This window comes from Schistocerca nitens, chromosome 6 (assembly GCF_023898315.1).
Source record: "Schistocerca nitens isolate TAMUIC-IGC-003100 chromosome 6, iqSchNite1.1, whole genome shotgun sequence".
NCBI classification, from domain to species: Eukaryota; Metazoa; Arthropoda; class Insecta; order Orthoptera; family Acrididae; genus Schistocerca; species Schistocerca nitens.
Window position 1 is genome coordinate 390288788 of NC_064619.1, and position 20659 is coordinate 390309446.

The following is a 20659-nucleotide window of genomic DNA, read 5'->3' on the forward strand; positions in this document are numbered from 1 at the left end:
TTTCCATAAGGGATTTGGCAGCTCCCAGTACCAGTAAAGAGGATAAGTACAGGTCCAGGCTAGTCCATAGACACCTGAGGCCAACCCAGTACCCTGATGGAGGATAGCATCAGTCACGCATTATGTATGATTGAGAGGTTTACTGTCATAATTCTGAGAACTTATATTCCAACAACAGTCTGGCAACATATTACTGATTCCCACATGTGGATTCATTTTTTATGACTATGTCCATTTTTTTATCCACATCTCTACTCACAATACTTCTTTCCACTGAACATGTCAACAGCCAGCTATAAATATTCAAACTGTAAATTTTGATAGCATTTTGTTGCAAGAGGAGTATTAATTGACCATGTCCTGTTTGTGTGGCTGCCGACTTGAAACCCAAGACTATCACCTAATCTTTAGACAATTTGTTTTATGTAAAGCTGTCATTTTGCCTGACGAAGAGGCTCTAGATTATATAGCCTGTTCTTCTGTTATCTTCTTTTGTGTGTGCATATGACTGCTACCAACTGGTACTATGTTTTTCTCCCAAGCTTTATTTGGCTATTGTGTCATCAATAAATGATTCAACTGATAAGGGGTCTGTTGTTTAAAATTTGCAAAAACTGGAGTCTCTCTACAAAACAACTCAAAAAATTTATTTGTTCAACAATAACTGAATCGTGTCTCACAAGGAGCAATTAAAAATCAAGAGTAAAATGAAAATGGCATACAATTTCTTCATGAAGTGGTAGCATGCAATTCCCTTACTGAATATTAAATTATTGCTGCAAATAATGAAAACTACTGACAAAATAATGCCAAGAAAATCATTGTAATCTGTTAAAAACAGGCATTGATAAGAGAGATATATAGTTCCTTATGTAGAAACTAAAAAAAAGAACATAGAAACAATTGGGAAGAAATAAATAAAAATAATTTTCTGTAGGTATTAGAAGCATAACTTGCAGGAAGTTAACTGGAATGTTCATCTGTTGTTGTTGTGGTCTTCAGTCCTGAGACTGGTTTGATGCAGATCTCCATGCTACTCTGTCCTGTGCAAGCTTCTTCATCTCCCAGTACTTACTGCAACCTACATCCTTCTGAATCTGCTTAATGTATTCATCTCTTGGTCTTCCTCTACAATTTTTACCCTCCACGCTGCCCTCCAATGCTAAATTTGTGATCCCTTGATGCCTCAGAACATGTCCTACCAACCGGTCCTTTCTTCTTGTCAATTTGTGCCACAAACTCCTCTTCTCCCTAATTCTATTCAATACCTCGTCATTAGTTATGTGATCTACCAATCTAATCTTCAGCATTCTTCTGTAGCACCACATTTCGAAAGCTTCTATTCTCTTCTTGTCTAAACTATTTATCATACATGTTTCACTTCCATACATGGCTACACTCCATATAAATACTTTCAGAAACGACTTCCTGACACTTAAATCAATACTCGATGTTAACAAATTTCTCTTCTTCAGAAAAGCTTTCCTTCCCATTGCCACTCTACATTTTATATCCTCTCTACTTCGACCATCATCAGTTATTTAGCTCCCCAAATAGCAAAATTCCTTTACTACTTTAAGTGTCGCATTTCCTAATCTAATACCCTCAACATCACCCGACTTAGTTCGACTACATCCCATTATCCTCGTTTTGCTTTTGTTGCTGTTCATCTTATACTCTCCTTCCAAGACACTGTCCATTCCGTTCAACTGCTCTTCCAAGCCCTTTGCTGTCTCTGACAAAATTACAATGTCATCGGCGAACCTCAAAGTTATTATTTCTTCTCCAGGGATTTTAATACCTACTCCAAATTTTTCTTTGGTTTCTTTTGTTTCCTTTACTGCTTGCTCAATATACAGATTGAATAACATCGGGGACAGGCTACAACCCTGTCTCACTCTCTTCCCAACCGCTGCTTCCCTTTCATGCCCCTCGACTCTTATAACTGCCATCTGGTTTCTGTACAAATTGTAAATAGCCTTTCGCTCCCTGTATTTTACCCCTGCCACGTTCAGCATCTGAAAGAGAGTATTCCAGACAACATTGTCAAAAGCTTTCTCTAAGTCTACAAATGCTAGAAACGTAGGGTTGCCTTTCCTTAATCTAGCTTCTAAGATAAGCCGTAGGGTCAGTATTGCCTCACGTGTTCCAATATTGCTACGGAATCCAAACTGATCTTCCCCAAGGTCGGCTTCTACTAGTTTTTCCATTCGTCTGTAAAGAATTTGTGTTAGTATTTTGCAGCTGTGGCTTATTAAACTGATAATTCGGTAATTTTCACACTGTCAACACTTGCTTTCTTTGGGATTGGAATTATTATATTCTTCTTGAAGTCTGAGGGTATTTCGCCTGTCTCATACATCGTGCTCACCAGATGGTAGAGTTTTGTCAGGGCTGGCTCTCCCAAGGCTGTCAGCAGTTCTAAAGGCATATTGTCTACTCCCGGGGCATTGTTTCGACTCAGGTCTTTCAGTGCTCTGTCAAACTCTTCACGCAGTATCATATCTCCCATTTCGTCTTCATCTACATTCTCTTCCATTTCCATAATATTGTCCTCAAGTTAGTCGCCCTTGTATAGACCCTCTATATACTCCTTCCACCTTTCTGCTTTCCCTTCTTTGCTTAGAACTGGGTTTCCATCTGAGCTCTTGATATTCATACAAGTGGTTCTCTTTTCTCCAAATGTCTCTTTAATTTTCCTGTAGGCAGTATCTATCTTACCCCTAGTAAGATAAGCCTCTACATTCTTACATTTGTCCTCTAGCCATCCCTGCTTAGCCATTTTGCACTTCCTGTCGATCTCACTTTTGAGACGTTTGTATTCCTTTTTGCCTGCTTCATTTACTGCATTTTTATATTTTCTCCTTTCATCAATTAAATTCAATATTTCTTCTGTTACCCAAGGATTTCTACTAGCACTCGTCTTTTTACCTACTTGATCTTCTGCTGCCTTCACTACTTCATCCCTCAGAGCTACCCATTCTTCTTCTACTGTATTTTTCCCCCCATTTCTGTCAATTGTTCCCTTATGCTCTCCCTGAAACTCTCTACAACCTCTGGTTCTTTCAGTTTATCCAGGTCCCATCTCCTTAAATTCCCACCTTTTTGCATTTTCTTCAGTTTCAATCTGCAGTTCATAACCAATAGATTGTGGTCAGAGTCCACATCTGCCCCTGGAAATGTCTTACAATTTAAAACCTGCTTCCTAAATCTCTGTCTTACCATTATATAATCTATCTGATACCTTTTAGTATCTCCAGGATTCTTCCAGGTATACAACCTTCTTTTATGATTCTTGAACCAAGTGTTAGCTATGATTAAGTTATGCTCTGTGCAAAATTCTACCAGGCGGCTTCCTCTTTCATTTCTTAGTCCCAATCCATATTCACCTACTATGTTTCCTTCTCTCCCTTTTCCTAATCTCGAATTCCAGTCACCCATGACTATTAAATTTTCGTCTCCCTTCACTACCTGAATAATTTCTTTCATCTCGTCATACATTTCATCAATTTCTTCATCATCTGCAGAGCTAGTTGGCATATAAACTTGTACTACTGTAGTAGGTGTGAGCTTCGTGTCTATCTTGGCCACAATAATGTGTTCACTATGCTGTTTGTAGTAGCTTACCTGCTCTCCTATTTTTTTATTCATTATTAAACCTACTCCTGCATTACCTCTGTTTGATTTTGTATTTATAACCCTGTATTCACCTGACCAAAAGTCTTGTTCCTCCTGCCACCTAACTTCACTACGTCCCACTATATCTAGCGTTAACCTATCCATTTCCCTTTTTAAGTTTTCTAACCTACCTGCCTGATTAAGGGATCTGACATTCCACGCTCCGATCCGCAGAATTCCAGTTTTCTTTCTCCTGATAACGCGTCCTCTTGAGATCCGAATGGGGGACTATTTTACCTCCGGAATATTTTACCCAAGAGGACGCCATCATCATTAAACCATACAGTAAAGCTGCATGCCCTCGGGAAAAATTACGGCCGTAGTTTCCACTTGCTTTCAGCCGTTCGCAGTACCAGCACAGCAAGGCCATTGTGGTTAGTGTTACAAGGCCAGGTCAGTCAATCATCCAGACTGTTGCACCTGCAACTACTGAAAAGGCTGCTGCCCCTCTTCAGGAACCACACATTTGTCTGGCCTCTCAACAGATACCCCTCCGTTGTGGTTGCACCTACGGTACGCCCATCTGTATCATTGAGGCACTCAAGCCTCCCCACCAACGGCAAGGTCCATGGTTCACGTTCATCTACTTCTTTCAAAAGCTCTAAAAGGAGGATGCTGGCCTACTAATTATACAAAGAGAGACCTAAGAATGTGTTACTTAAGAATAAGCAACAAAATAGTAAGGATACCAAATAAGCTAGAAAGCACGATCTCTTTCAAGGAACTCAGAGGCACTACAGAAAGAGTTCACAGGAAATTAGTCCAGATCTAATAGTTTTCAGTGCAACATGAATGAAGCATATCATTAGACTACTATTCTAAATGGCAACTTCCCAGTTTGCAGAGTTGCCAAGTCATGGTGCTTGATAAGGGGTCTAAAACATCCAATTCAAGTGCTGTTTGTTTTATTCCATATCATCTGCAGCTTTCATTGAGTGATTCAGAGCTACCTTAGATTTCAGGAAGGCAGTCAGGAAAAAGGGGAGCAGATAATGGCACATTTGTAAGGTATGGGCAGAAAGAAGGGGAGGAATGTGGCTCTGCTATGTGGTTATTTACAGGTGGATTACTATTACTATTATCCAATATGTGGAACACATTTAGATAAAAAATGCCATCGGCACCCGACCAAATGAATATTTACTTAATATTTCACATACCATGTGTTGATTATCCTGCACACAATCGTGAAGGCTTCCTCTAAAACCACAATATTTGGGAGTTCTTGTACAGACAAACGTATGTCACCATAATCTGGTGCCTGGAAAAAAAAAAGAAAAACTTTTGTAATACATACATTGTCGAACACTTAAAAAACAATGAAACATAAATGTCCAGTGTCAGCAGATTATCTACATAACACTACACAAGTGATCTGTTACTTTAATGCTTATCAGTTAGTGACTCAGTCAAATGTGAGGGCAAACATTCACAAATTTTTTTAGCTAAAAAACAATAATGCTGTGACATTTGATATGGACATCAGTGAACTGAATTATGATGATATAAAGGAATTTCTATTTCAATTCAGCAAAGAATGGGGACATGTGGTGGCTTACTGTTTCCAATAAGATTGGTGCACAGTGTCCAAATAATTACATCCAAAAAACGCTTAATATTTTCTTATTAACTGAAAAATGTACAACAGTGTAAATAGTAATCTCTCTGATGGTTGAAGATGTTGAGCCTGTCAATCCTGTTAGTGCTTTTCTCTGTAGTTATCATTTCATTCTTTAACTTCTCTGAGCTCCTTTATACTTTATGTCATGTTATGCTTTATATATACATATTACAGTTATCTAACCTGAGCAGTACATTCAAGAAATTTCACTCTCAGTAACTAAAAGCCTCTGTGCATCTAAGAGAGGGAAAACAGTTGCACAAACTTCACACTAACCAGTATATATAATCTATTATTATTTCAAAAGATTCTAAGAATTTAACAGTAAACATGTTGCACCCATCCATATTTAGTATCATAATTTACACATAGGTATGCAGTTTGATGATTCAAAATATTTATAGGTGGATACTGATGAAAATGCACTGAGACCCCATATTCAAGACCCTGTCGGCATATGTGTCGTGTACCCAGTTGGCATTGGAAGCCGCCTTGCTGATTCATAAGGGACCCAGTCATGTTACCACTTATTCACTGATGATGAGCCACAATCCTTGTTTCATTGTAACTCATCGAATGACCAGTTGAAATATAGTGTTCGGTGATAGTGGACTTATTGGCTTGGAGGAGGTGAGTATGACACTGATTTTCCACAATGTGATCCTGAACAGTGTGCATCATTTGCCATACATAAGATTTGATGCATTTACATGGAATCCTGTGAACAGCTGCCTTGCGCAATTCTAAGTCATCTTTGGCAGATCCCAAAAGTGAGAGATTTTGGAAGGAGGATGAAAGATTACTTTAACCTTTTGTCTTCTTAAAATTCTGCCTATTTTTGCAGAAGCATTTCCAGTATACAATAGACAAGCAGTCATTCTGAAGGCCCCATCCTCTTTCTTGTTCTGTTTGTAGGTGTTCCAGTTCTGTTAGCAGATTATCGGAATTTGAAACCGTTTGGGCTCGGTGGATAAAGGACTTCAGAATACCCACTGCACCGGACAGTGGAAACTAGTAGCTTGTAAATACAGGTCTGTATGAGTGGGCTTTTGAAACATGCAATGTTGAAGTGTGACATCGCTTTTATGTTGCACAAAAACATCTACAAGTGGCAATCAATCTTCTCTCTCCATCTCCGTAGTAAATTTTATGTTTTCATTTATGGAGTTCAGATGTTTAAGGAGCTCTCAGAGACAGCTCAAATGATGATGTCAAATTATGAAAGTGTCATCAATGTATCACCAATATATGGTTGGTTTAAAATAGATGAGGTGATGGCTTGCCCCTAAAAAATTCCATAAAAAGCTTGGCCACCAGGCAAGACAAAGGAATCCTCATGATGACAGTCAGACTTTTTGAAAAGCTCTCTTTTTAAATAAAATGTATGTCAGGGAGACTTTGCTCTAATGACACTGTAACATTAGCCCCAAAGCTATTGCAGATGAGATCTAGTGAGTCCACCAGAGGCACATTTAAAAGTGAAACTTTTCAGCTAAAGTGACTTACATCTGCTGACAAAATCAGTATAATTTCTTACATGATGTGGACACTAGCCTACAATGGGACTGAGTGAAGACTCCAAAAATGGTCACAATAGGATGTAGAGCTGCATCTTCTTTGTGGATCTTGGCCTAGTCTAGGTGGAACTAAACTATTTGGTCTCAAACGTCTTAATGACGTTCTTTTGTAGAGAACTGCCAGACAGAAGTTCTGCTGTTTTTCTCATCACTTTTCAATCTTGCGATATGTTGATCACATACCAAAATATTTATCTTATTGATAATAGTCCTCCCACAGTGAGCACAGTACCATTATGTTTATCCACTTTGAGTGTCACTGTACCCATGTCCACTCTTAAGTTAAGGAGGGCTGTCCCCTCCAAAGGTGAAATGCCACCCTTCAGTTTTGTGGCTCTTGCCAACACACAGCAAGACTATATCAAAAGTTGGTCAATCTTTGCAGCCCATTCACTTTGACCTGTGTCACACCAATCACGCAGTCCTAAGACAATGAAGACAGTCTTGCTGCCACTTCTAACAGATAATATACTTACATGTTGACAAAGACGGAATCTGATTCACGTCAACTGAAATGAATTCTCTGCCGTATGAGTGCTACGCTCACTCTGCTAATCATGTAATTTGCAGCAGCAGTATTAGTAAGAAGCACAATTTTAACAAATTTTAGAATATTGCCCTTGTCTCTGCAACTTAATAAAGCCATCAGTGATCAGTAATTTCACTCTTCTTCCACGTATTGGACCTTTGAATAGACTGCATCAATTCTTCATCATATATTTGCTACATGTAAAATTTAAAACTTTCCCAGGGTACAGATTGTTCTATGAAATTCTGAGCAAACCGCTGGATGTTTGCAACTTGCTGCCATGATATTCTGATGCAGAGTCATATCACCATTTTCAAGTGAATTCTCACATTTAAGGCCCCCACCCCCCGGAACATACATGATGTACCGAGTTGGCATTGTGCATGCGGTACTTGAGCACATGTGCTCGTGTTGCAAGTCTGTTGTGTGCTGCACTGGGCATCCTCTTAGGTGAGCTCATGCAGTAAAATCTTACAACAATGCTGGCTGAATACAGCACAAAGTTTTTTTACGAGAGGATTCCATGCAGAATTTGACTGGAAGCCACTGTTCTGACTGATGAGAGTCATATTTCCACTGACTCATTGATGATGGAGCACCAAACATTTGATTTGTGGACCACAATTTTTGTGTCATTGCATTTCATCAAATAACCAGTAGAAATATAGTGTTTGGCAGTAGTGTTTTTTTATTTTTATTTTTGGCTTAATAACTTACAAAAATCATTAAAAAAATAATTTTATCATTTATTAGTGTTTGTAGACCTCATCGTGAAGAAGCAGCCTTCAGGAATGTAAAATGACTCGGATAACCACAAAGAAAGAGAAACAGAAATAAAACCTGTACAGGGTATTGACAATAAGATGTCACTTCATTGCTGCACGATACTGTATCCATGAGTGAACGGCACTATTGGTCAGGAGATTCCATCTGGAGTTGTTTAGCTGCCTTGTGCAAGTCTTTTTGACACATCTCTGGTGACTACTGCATTGAGTTCATGCATAAATAAGCTAGATAGATAAAATTATCATAAAAGCTGCTACCTGCTTTCAGGTATACTAAAAAGAAGCTGTTTATCTATTACCGTGAGCTTAACAGGTATGTGGAAACCTTGTGTATGTAAAGAAACAACAGTTACTTGTACACTGTAAAAATTCAAATAATATATACTTCCTTCTTGACTAATCTTACTCATTATTTTCAAGATTGTTGCCACATTAGCTGTAAAGGGCCACACCTCTTTTGAGGGAACCATCCCAATATTTGCCTTAAATGATTTAGAGAAATTGTGGAAATCCTAAATCCTTATAGTCAGATGGGATTTGAACTGTCATCCTCCCAAATATGTGTCCAGTGTCTTACCACTGCACCACAACACTGAGTATGGCAGTGTGGCAATTCAACTGACTATACAGGTTGTCAGTTGTTGTACCAACATAGAATGGCTAACAGTAACATTGCAGCATAGATGGTACATGATGCGGCGACCATCACCTTTGCTTTGATAATGAATGACTGTGACTGGACTGCTGTAGATGTTATTGGTGGGATGTATTGAAAAGTCTTACACTTTGCCGCCCATATACAGAAGAATGTATCCGTGAAGTATAGGTCTGGGTCTGGGAGATCTAATTGGGAATTGCACAGATTGTGAGAGTGCCAGAATGTGAGGAGTGGGATTTTGGGTACAAGATATACCTCAATTCAGGGCATGCAAAAAGGTAACCAATGTTCTTGTAAAGCATGTGGTCGAGTTTTAAAGGCATAGATGATATAGGGTGACAAGTGGAGTGTTTCTGAATAAAGTCATGGCAGTTGGCTCTTAAAATATTATTTATTGCTGAGATTGCAATTTCAATACATGGTCATCGTCAAGCAATGTAAGATAATGGGACCCACTCCACAGCATAAAGTTGGCATGCTGGAGCCTAACTCCCAGCAGTGTAAAAACAACATGAGGTGGTACAAGTCTATCCACTGTTCCATATACCATGTTACCATGAATGAAAAAGCTGATAAAATAAACAGCTGACATGACAGTAAGAACAATGTCCACTATAAACACTAAAATCCAAATCTCGAGTAGAAGTAAAAATCTCACAGTGTATGTAAAAGTGAATAGATTTATACCATCACATGTATTTAGTTTTACACTGCTGGGAACTATGTTACAGCATGCCACAACTTTATGTTGTTGTGTAGGTACCATTATCCCACAACACTTGACAGCAAAAATGTTGAAATTGAAATTGCAATAAATAATATTTTAAAAGCCTAAAGAGGCAATGACTTCATTCAAAAATTTCACTAAGGCTGTGCACCCACTCATCATCAAGAGGAGTTTTTGTTAGTGAGTGGATTGGTGATGGATGAGACAGAAATGGTGTAGAATGCTTCTTTGTCAACTTGATATACAGGTATATTCTGTCTGTGTAGATCTAATGAGGGTATCACCATATTTTAATAACACCTAGTTGCCTCTACAGACATGACACCCATGAATTATTTAAATGTAGAGAAAGATATTTTTAATGTGAACTGAGGACAGCTGTCAAAATAGAGATACTGTTGGTGATTGATGTGTTTGACATTGATAAAATTATTTACTGTACCATCATATAGGTGAAGATAAACATGCAGGAAGGTTCCATACGGTAGCATTCCATGGCAACAAGGTGGTGGGCATGGGGGATTATGAAGGGATTATGTATTGGGACACAACATTTACAAGATGCGCTTTAAGTTCAGGTCTCAAATTTCTTTTCCTCCCTGAGGACTATGCACAGATAGAAACACATAGTTTGTCTTAAGACAGGTGGACACACATTGTGCATGTTTGATGTGGATAGCAGTACTGTACGACACACAGAACTCTAGCAGCTGTACGGAGAGTGAGGAGAGATTTTGACACACAAAATGGTGACATTTTCATTATGAGAACAGTATAACTCACTTTCTCAACTTGTGTGATGTGGCTTCAACTGAAGTTCATTAGCATCTCAGTGAGATATGTGGTGGTGCTGCCATGAATGTGCAGAATGTGTGTTCACAGATGTGGCAGTTCGAAAAAGGCTGAATGTCGTGTGATAACAAACCAAAAAACTCTTAGCTTCAAAACACCACACTAACAACTTGGTCAAATGAGTGGAGAAAGCTGTTTTGGTGGAGTGCTGGTGTGTGTGGAATGTATCGCCTACGAAGTTGGAATTTCTGCAGGATATATAAACACAATCCTGCACGATACCTGAAAATATGGAAAGTGTTCTCCAGGTGGGTGGCAAAAATGCTGACAGATGACTTAAAGGTTGTGTGCATGGCAAATTGCTGGGCATTGACGACACAAGATGGTGGCATGGATGGGATTTTCTTTTCAACAACTGTGACAATGTATGAGAAGTGGACACCATTTTTCAATCCTAGAAAAGGCTGCACATGTACTTTTTCACCAAGCCAATGCAGAGCACATCAGGCAAATGCAACATAGGAGTTTCCATATAAATACAACTTTGAAGTAGTTTCTCATGCTCCTTACTCATCTGACATGACTCCTAGTGAATCTGGCCGTAGTGAATCTGGCAGTAGTGAACCTGGCAGTCTCCAATGATGAAAGACAAACTCCACAGTTAAACATTTTTCACTTGTGCTGCTATGATCCACTGGACAAAACAAATTTCTAATAGAAGCGTTCTTAGCAGTCACGGTATCATGGTGTCAACAATGTGAAAATTGTATATGGCTTCAGAAAAATTGCTTAAGAAAAGACAGAAGTTTCGAATATTTTGTGTGACTATTTGTGAAAAAGAAAATTGCACCTCATACACTGATAAGCAAGCAATTTGGTGGTGATACTGCAAGAACTGTGGGAATATGGAGGAGGAAGTGATTAATGCTATAGATGTAGGAACGGAGATTCGATAATTGGATTATGTCAGGCATCATTAACAATGGCTCTTTGTGTGTGGTATCAGGTTTAGTGGTGCTCTTTAAGCAGGTACACATTGGTTGTACAGAAGTCCACAATCTGAGGTAACAGATTTTGGGATGACTTAGTTTTATGGTGGATATTTGGGAAGAGATAACAGTGATATGGCTTGGAAGTGGAGGAGTCAGAAAGCTGGTGGAAACATATTACCCATGCAGTCACTGTGGGGGACTTCTCAATGAGAATGACAATGACGACATTAATAACAACATTAATAATAATAGTAATAATATGAAGACCACTCCATAGCTATGATGCTGGACTTACTAGAATGGTGTTTGGAGAGGAAAGGAAAAGCCACGTTGGAAATAAGGAATTTTTGGAAGACAATAAAGGGTGGCTGGGTGGAAGAATTATGGTTGGAGTGAGAATGGAACTGAATAAGAGATGTTTCAACATGTACTTTGGATTGGTTGAGGTGTTCAGCGTGGATGGCAAAGAAATGTTTCTGCTTAGAAGAAGAGTGAAGGACAGGAGGTTTTTGACTATTCAAGTAAGGATAAAGTCAGGCTTAGACCTAGAGATGATGCCTTTTGAGAAGGGTGAGACTTCTGAACAAATCAGGTTTTCACGCATATGCTTAGCCAGGAGAAAATAAACAAACACTACCCACACAATATTTTTGTAGTGTTCTATGTCATGAAATGTGAAATTCTGCAAGCCAACATGTGCTGAATGCAGAAACAGATGGAAAATGTGCAGGCACGTGTAAGCAGAAGTATGACAAATGCAACTGCTGTTGTTTTAAATGAGTAAAACAAAACACATACAATAAAAGCTATGCTGATGACAGTATTTTGCATGGAAGTGTGTTTGATGTTTTATAGGAACTGACACAAGCTTTTATGGGTATGGGAGCCAGTATTTTGTTTGGAAGAGTATTTGACGTTTTATACGACATGAAAAGCAAGGACAGGTCAAACGAATTATGACAGTAATGTTACATGTGAATTATCTACAGTTTCACACAAAAAGTAAAAGTCAGTCTTAAACTCCCAATGTCACACCTGATCACCACACAATTAACTATCCAACATCCTTTAACATGGCATAAAATTGCTCAGATTTTCTAAAACAAGCAATTATAACACATAGGCAAAAAAATCTACTCACCAAGCAACAGAAGACTGGCAAGGGAGTCTAACTGGACAGGGTAGGAAGGAAAGATTGATTGTTGGTGACTACACAGTACAAGATTGGAAAACCTGAGGGCTTAAAGGTGGAAGGTAGGTTAGTAATCAAGAAAGAGATTACTACCAAAACATCATACACGAGTTAATAAGAACGGTAAACTAAGAGATTATATTCATCCTAACTGATACCTTGGAGGGAACCGTGCCGATGTAAAAGGCTGAGCAGTGTTTACGTAACAGCTCGTATACAAAGAGTGTCGTTTCACAGGTGGCTCCCACTTTGATAGTACAGGGTGAGACAGAAAGAACTCCCTGATTTGAAAGGCATCATGCAGCGTGCAACCACAGAGTAGAGGGGTGGGGGTGCTCTTTAATAGGTGCATTTGTGCCATTTTCAGTGTACGCCATGACATGATCAGGTGCTTTTGTCATTGAGCAGTTTATTAAAAATGGTGGATCGCCATTAACTACTCAATGTGTCTTCCACAGTCACTTCACGCTCTGGCGACGGGATCCTGTTCCTGATAAGGAAACCATTTATTCATGGATTCTGAATTTTCAAGAGACTGATTCTGCATTCAGATACAAACCCTTAGGTTGATGGCGGCTACAGGCCTGGAAAACGTTGCTGCAGTGATATATTCAGTTCAACAATCACCTTGACATTCTGCAAGAAAGCGTGCATTACCCACACTATCATCTGATAGAGGCATGAGAAGAATATTGCATCAAGATTTTAAAATGCACCCCTACATGATTGTGTTGATTCAAGAACTGTGTGGAAGTGATTACGAAGTCAGTACAACGCTGTGTCAACATGTGTTTTGGGAACGTTCACCGAGAAGATGTGATTTTTTCATACAAGGCACATTTCCATTTGTCAGGTGCAGTAATCAAGCAAACTTGCAGGTACTGGTCTGAAAACAACCCCCAGGAAATCCATCAATGACCACTCCATACTCCCAAAGTAACAGTGTGGTGTGCTGTTTTTAATTCTGGTGTGATTGGTCTGTATTTCTTTGAAGAAAATGGTGAGATTGTTACTGTAAACAGCAGTCAGTACTGTGCCCTGCTCTGTGACTTCCTACGGCAAAAACTAAGTGAACTGTTTAATGATCTTGACCTTGAGAATCTGTGGTTCCAACAAGATGGTGCTATAGCATACATAGTGTGTCAATCACATGCATTGGAGAGGGAAATGTTTCCAGGACATGACATTTCTTTGCGTGGTGATATTGGGGGACCATTACGTTCGCCACACTTCACACACTGTGACCCTTCCCCCCCCCCCCTCCCCCCCCCCCCAGGTCTATCCCAGGTCCAAGGTGTACCAACATTGCCTTCAAACTATAGAGGCCCTCAAGGAAATGATAACTAAAGAAGTTGAATCATGCTCTAAATTACCTGTAGAGTAATGAACAATTTCACACAACAGCTCAACCAATAGATCAACAATGGAGGCAGCCGTTTGAGTGATGTATTGTTTGAAACAAATTAATATTGTGTTTTCTTTTGTTTGTAGAAATAAAAATGTCCTACCTTATTTGGTTTAGTTTTTCTTAACTTCCTTAAAAGGGGGTTCTTTCTGCTGCACCCTGTGTATGTTTTTCCAGTTACACTTACAGCTTTCCATTCTTATTAACTCATGAACTATGTTTCGGCAGTAATTTCTGTCTCGCATATACCGTATTTCCACTTTTAAGTTCTCAGGTTTTCTAATCTCTTCTGGTGCAGTCTCCAACAGTCTTCTTTCCTTCTCATCCCATCTGGTAAGTCTCCCCTGACCTGAGGTTCTAGATGACTTTCCTGAACTCTCTCCAATTCATAAACATCACTAGTCCTTTTCCTTCAACCCTCTTCCTTCCCCTTCAAACCTTTATGCCAGAAGGAGCCACTGCCTCCAAAAGCTTGCAAATTTAAATAACTTGATGTTTGTTTTCCCCTGCTGCTGCTGCTTCTGCTTTTTTATCTGTCCAGTTACATTATATTTTAAAAAATTGATTATTTTCATTGATATATATTAGTCGATAAAATGTGGTGCAATGTGAGCCATGTGCCACAAGCATGCACACATTGGAAGGTCCTCCTGCTGGAACAAAGAAATCATGTGTCATAGGGCTCTGTCCTATGTGAAGGCGACTGAAAGACCTCATCCCCTCTGTGTGGCTGGAAGGAGGTATGTCATGACTAAATTATTTACTTTACTATACACAGCTTATTGTTTGTCAATTCCAGCCACTATTTCCCATCTACATATGATTTTTTATCTCAACAGTGGGATGAGAGCATGGGGAGGAATCACATACTGAACTATTTGATTATCGTGACATGCCTCCTTGGCAGCTACATCCACCATTTTGTTTCCCTTAATATCAACCTGCACTGGTACCCAGCAAGAAGAAATCTCCTTCCTCAGGCATTTATAGGTGAGGAGGACATTCTGAGCTACTTTATCTGATATGTACAAGTATTGTAAATAGTTATGGGTACTCAGAGAGTCAAGACAGATGAGGAATTCGGCAGTCGCAACACATCTCTTTTGGTTCAGTGACCTCAAGATCACATATAATTCTGTATTGAACACAGTGAATTCTTGAGGCAATCTGATCTTGAGGACATGATCAGGGAAAACAACAGAGCAACTAAAGGAGTCTTATTTTAGATCCATCTGTGAATACAGCTACATAGTTGGGGTGCTCATTTAAAATGTCAAAAAATATGGAAGAGTGCAGCTTCTCCGGTACTGAACTAAATTTAAAATTACTCTTGGCCTTTGCAGCTAGCATGGTAACAGAGGATCCCAACCCTGGATTTGGGTTTGTACTTTCCCTACACCAAGCAATTCCAGAAAATGCTGTATGCAGATCCCAAACAGCCTTGTTGCTTCTGTATGCTTCGATAAAAGGCATTCCACAGCTGGATGAGCAACAGTATGGTATGCTGACAAATTTGGAACAGTGAGGGAGGATGTTCTATGCTAACGCACCATGAGGAGTTGCCTCTGCACAGTGAGAGGCAGTTCCACAGCCTCAGCACAGAGAATAGGTATGGGGCTGGTCCTGCATGCATCTGTGGCCAGCCTGATCCTCTCGTGGTGGATAGCATCAATGATTTTGAGGTAAGAAGGCCCCATGGACACACACACTGCGCACACACAGTCTAGCAATGATCACACAAAAGCCCTACATAACTGGAGCAGAGTCAATCTGTTCATTACCCATGACCTGTGGCCTAAGGTTCCTTATGATATTGAGTGCTTTCCGGGCTCTTGTCTTCAGGTCCATTACGTGTGGTAGCAAAAACAGTTTGGAATAAAAAATGAGGTCCAGAAACCTCACCAAGTTCTTAAAATGCAGACTGGTGCCCCTCATATGCAAGCTAGGTAATTTAAAAATTTGTTGAGAATGGACACACTTATCTGCAGAAAATTTAAAACCAGTCTAGGCAATCAACTCCTCCAACTTTTCACTGTAAGTTGTAATTGATGACTCATTGCTGCAGTGCTGGAGGAGGAACAGAAAAGCATAAAATCATCCACTAATAAGGACCACTGCAGAAGATGCCTTACCATAGACATTATACTGCTTATGACTACAGCAAAGAAGGTAACACTCGAAACTCTTCCCTGGGGAACACGATTCTGTGTCTCAAAATTATATGACAGTACATTACCAACTAGGTATCTCAAAAGAGTTTTGATAAAGAGGACTGAATGAACGCGGGGATATGACCACGAAAGCCTCACTGGTGGAGCTGTCCTAGAATACTGTGCCCCAAGTAGCATACAGCAGACAAACTTAAAACAAAATATTCCTATAAGGGTTTTCCTTCATAGCTTATTAAAGCAACACTCTAGTAACTACTGGGACATGTTTGGTCCTTTCCTGATTTGAGGAAGGGTACCAAACTGCCTACGTCCTTGAACTGGAGAACTGTTCTGTCCACCATATCAAATTAAAAAAATTCGAAGTGTATTTCATGTGATTCTATTTGAAAGTTTCGCAACATGCTGTATAAGATTTGGTTGTGACTGGGTGCAGTACCCACAAGCCTCAAACAGTGCTGAATTCAGCTGCCACATGGAGAAAGAGCAATTGTATGACTCAGAATTGATGGATCTGAAGCCCAACTCAACCTTTTCTGTGGTCACATGGTATTGGGGAAACTCTGGATGCTGGCTGCCAGTAGCAGTAGTCATAATAAAATGCTCTGCCATTGTCTGGATGATGTCTGTGGGTGTTGGGTGTTGTTTGGAGGCACAACTACTTCAGCATCTCTGCTACAAGTAACCGATTTCTTTTGCCAGAAATCCTCTTAATGGATTCCCATACTTTTACAGCAAGTGAAACTATGGTAGGATTCAGGAAAATGTGCCATGACCTTTTCTTGCTCTCCACAATTATATGCCAAGCTTCGGCTCTCACTACTCGAAGGCTGTGAGGTTTTCTGCTGCTGGGTAGCACTTAAACCATTGCAGAGCTGCACATCTGACCAGGATAGCTGAGCTACCTACATCAAGTTACAGGTGGCCTGACAACTTCAGGATAGATAGTCAGAAGCATGGTGTAGCTTAGTATACCCATTTTTCGACATTGTCTCTTAGTTCAAACACAGCCAGGCAGCAGAACTTCATCCAGTTAACTCTGCTGATCATCCACCTGGGTTGCTTCCTTTCAAGGATTGCTCTTTCTGGCAGGTGGATCCAGCATAGGGAGTGGTCACTGGAATGAATGTTATCAGCAGCTTTCTCACTGAACATAATTTGTGATGGCTGGGGAGCACAAAGAGAGGTCCTTGGCCAAGGATAATCCAGTAGCATGTTGAAATGAGTGGGATTGCCTGTGCTGAGGAAGCACAGTTCCAGACACATTATGATGGTTTCTAAGGTTCAACCCCTGAGGCAAGTAGAGTTTGGGGCTCATAATAAGTCTCTCAGTACAAGAAATGCTTGAGGAAGTTGGTCTATAAGATCTGTGAGAACCTCAGAATCTAACGCTTCTTGTGGTGGTAAATACGTGAGCGTATAGTGATCCTCTGACCCACACAAACTTCAACTGCAATAAATGCAAGTGCAGCAGATGGTCCCTGCACTAGGAGTTTCAGTTTCTCCACATGCATCCTGAACCTACAGACATTATGTTTAAGTCTGGGACCCCATTTATCAATGAGGTTTTCCTTTCATCCTGTCTCTCTGTTGGGGTAGGGACCCTGCAATGAATGGAGGCTGAGACCAGGGACTAGGTGGTTGCCCAACACAGATTTCATAAGGCAAATCATTAGAATTGTCAGATAAAGTGCGATTTACATGGTCCAATGGTTTGTGGCCTGTCTTCTACTGCGGTTGATACTTCCTGTTTGCTTTGTTTGCCAGAGGAGACTTCAAATGAATGTTTGTGGCAGCAGTAGTGGCAGTGCTGGTGTGTTTACTAGAGTCTGCCTACTGAGATGCCAGAAGCTCTACAATGTCAGCAATTTTGACATTTTCTGATGTTCTCTGGGCGATGCCTTAGGCTTTGTAATAACAGCACCTACACTAATAAATACAGGTAGTAATGCTGACACTAGCTATTTCTGTCTGTGTAGAGGCATCGATTTTCTGAATAGGCTTTTTAAGAGCTGAAGTAAATGAAGTGGTGTAAGTGAGGGGTTGCATGGTTTTATAGATCTTATTGGCCTCACCATACAGGATACACTTAATTGTTTCTAGCTCCTCTATCTTCCTTTCCTCAAGGTATGCACTACAGTCTCTACTCCAGACAGAGTAATAACTAGATCAGTTAATGCATTTCAAAAGAAATTAACAAATGACACCATTGTGGGTGGCTTTACCACATTTGCCACAAGTGGCTTCTCCCTTCCACGATAAAGTGATGACTAAAAGCAGTGGCATTTAAAACAGCACACTAGGTTGGGAATATCATGCCTCACATTTAAGTAAATAAAACCTGCCTTGATATGCTCTCTGAGTGTTGTGCTACTGAATGTAAGAATAAAGGCATTTGATTTTACAAGTTCACCATCTACCCATTTTATTATACTTTACAGATTAATTACATATTCTTGCGCCTACTCGCCTTTCACTTCCTCTATGAGAATACCTGTAACATCCCTACAAGACAACTTATTACTGTAGTTCAAGGCATTATATAACTCTTTTTCGATGGCATGTTTCCCGAGGTGTTTATATGGGAAGGTCAAAAAGTTTTCATTTGAAGACATCGTTGCAGCATATGTGCAACATAGCGGAACTACTTTGTGGGCATATTAGTGCAAATGTGAGAATGTGAACTATGGTGACATTATTTACAAAATGTACTATTACTCTTTTCTTGATGCCAAAGGACAAACCCCGGCAGACATCAATTGGAGAATAAAAATTACGTATGGGGCAGACTATCAAAAACCACTTTTGTGGAATGGTGTGCCAAGTTCCGCGCTGGCAGCAGTTTTACACAAGACACCCAATATCACAAATGTTGTAACACAAAAGTTATGCCAACTCAAGTGGAAGACAATCGAGCACCTGCCCTAAAGTCCTGCGAGCACCTGCCCTGAAGTCCTGATCTCTCCTCACGCAATTACCAATATTAAGTCCCTTAAAAAAGGTCTTGCAGTGTCAATGACCCCTGTCAAAGATGTGCAGCACGCAGTTACAGGATTCTTCATGCAGCAGGACACAGTGTTTTACCAAAAGGGTATCTTCAATGTGCTGCATTGGTGCGATGGTTGCCTTGGTGTTCACAGTGATTTTTCCTGATTGGCATACCAATTCTGGACTGTATGGCCTTCAAAAATGGAAACTTTTTGATCGTAACCTTATAGTTGCGTGGAGGCTTGTTGCTTGTTGGGAACCAGAGGTTTCAAGTAACAGTATTCAATTACTTTATAGATTTTAAAGAGTCAACATTGCCTTCTAAAACCTTTTGAGTGTAGAAAAGTGAAACTTCCTCAAAACTGCCCTCTTTTTTTTTTAACTATTACAAACACATTCTGTCTAGCAGCATGTGTAATGTTACAACATATGGAAATACTTTGAATAATCCACATGTCAAGTCTGGTGACATGAGCCCTCTTATTAGGTGAGATGCTAATACGCATCAGTGATGCAGCCACTGCACTGTGAGTTGATAAGGTTGATGGGTCCATCTCAGTCCCACGCGTTTTAATAGAAGTCTATACCATTCTCGCAATCCGGGCAGTTAAACCAAGATTCCGATTCTGTATCACACAGAACGCTTCACCACTGTGCCGTGGTTGCCGTAGAATGCCTGGGGCTTATGGTTACATGGAAATGGTGGTGCTTACCAGTCCCCAGCTCAGGCAACCCAAGTTCGCTAACTGATATCCAGCAAATGAAAGCTAGGCTTCCTGAGGGGCTTGTCATTTAGAATGACCTGGGGAGCATATATGGTTTTATACAAAATACCAGAGACACAGCAAGCATTACCCCCCCACACACTTACTTTGTGTGTGTGGTGTTTCAGTTAACATCAATGCTCACACACACACACACACACACACACACACACACACACACACACACACACACAACAGTCTCATGCAGTTGCAGCCGGAGTCTGGCTTCGCTGCCAGAGACTGTGTGTGTGTGTGTGTGTGTGTGTGTGTGTGTGTGTGTGTGTGTGTGTGTGTTTTCAACAAATGTCTTGTTGGCTGAAAGCTTACTTTGTGACAGTCTTTTTGTTGTGTTTATATGCAACTCAAAAGCATCTCCACTATAAGGTGAGCAGCAGCTAGCCTTTTCATAATATTTTTACATTCCATCCTGGATTTTCCAATGTTAAATGTTAGAATTTTTGCAGGGGATTATACAGTGATTGTTTTGTATATCTGTGGTAAATAGTTCAACTGTGGTGGGACTAGGGGGTGGGGGATAGATAGGGGAGAATGCAACGGAAAAACCAATGAGACTCTGTCAATGTACTGCAGGTCAGGCATTTGAAGAAAGCTAACAGGGGACAGGAAAGGGAAGATTTGAGGCTCGGATATAAGTGGAAGGAACTGAGAAAGAACTGCACAACAATACAATTTAGAGAATGGGGGGATGACACAATTACTGATAACAAGGCAGCCAGAAAGAATTACTGTTCAAATAATAAAAAAAAAATATAAAAATATTTT

At 40.1% G+C, this 20659-nt stretch overlaps 1 protein-coding gene across 2 annotated transcripts in view; it reads right to left on the reverse strand.

Moving 5' to 3' along the window:
* LOC126263142 (trafficking protein particle complex subunit 13) overlaps nucleotides 1-20659 on the reverse strand; it is a 255521-nt gene that overhangs the window by 51082 nt on the left and 183780 nt on the right. For both annotated transcript variants that reach the window (XM_049960175.1, XM_049960176.1), the window contains one exon: nucleotides 4839-4939. In XM_049960175.1, coding sequence (XP_049816132.1) covers nucleotides 4839-4939 — 101 coding nt within the window. The remainder of the gene's footprint in view (nucleotides 1-4838; nucleotides 4940-20659) is intronic.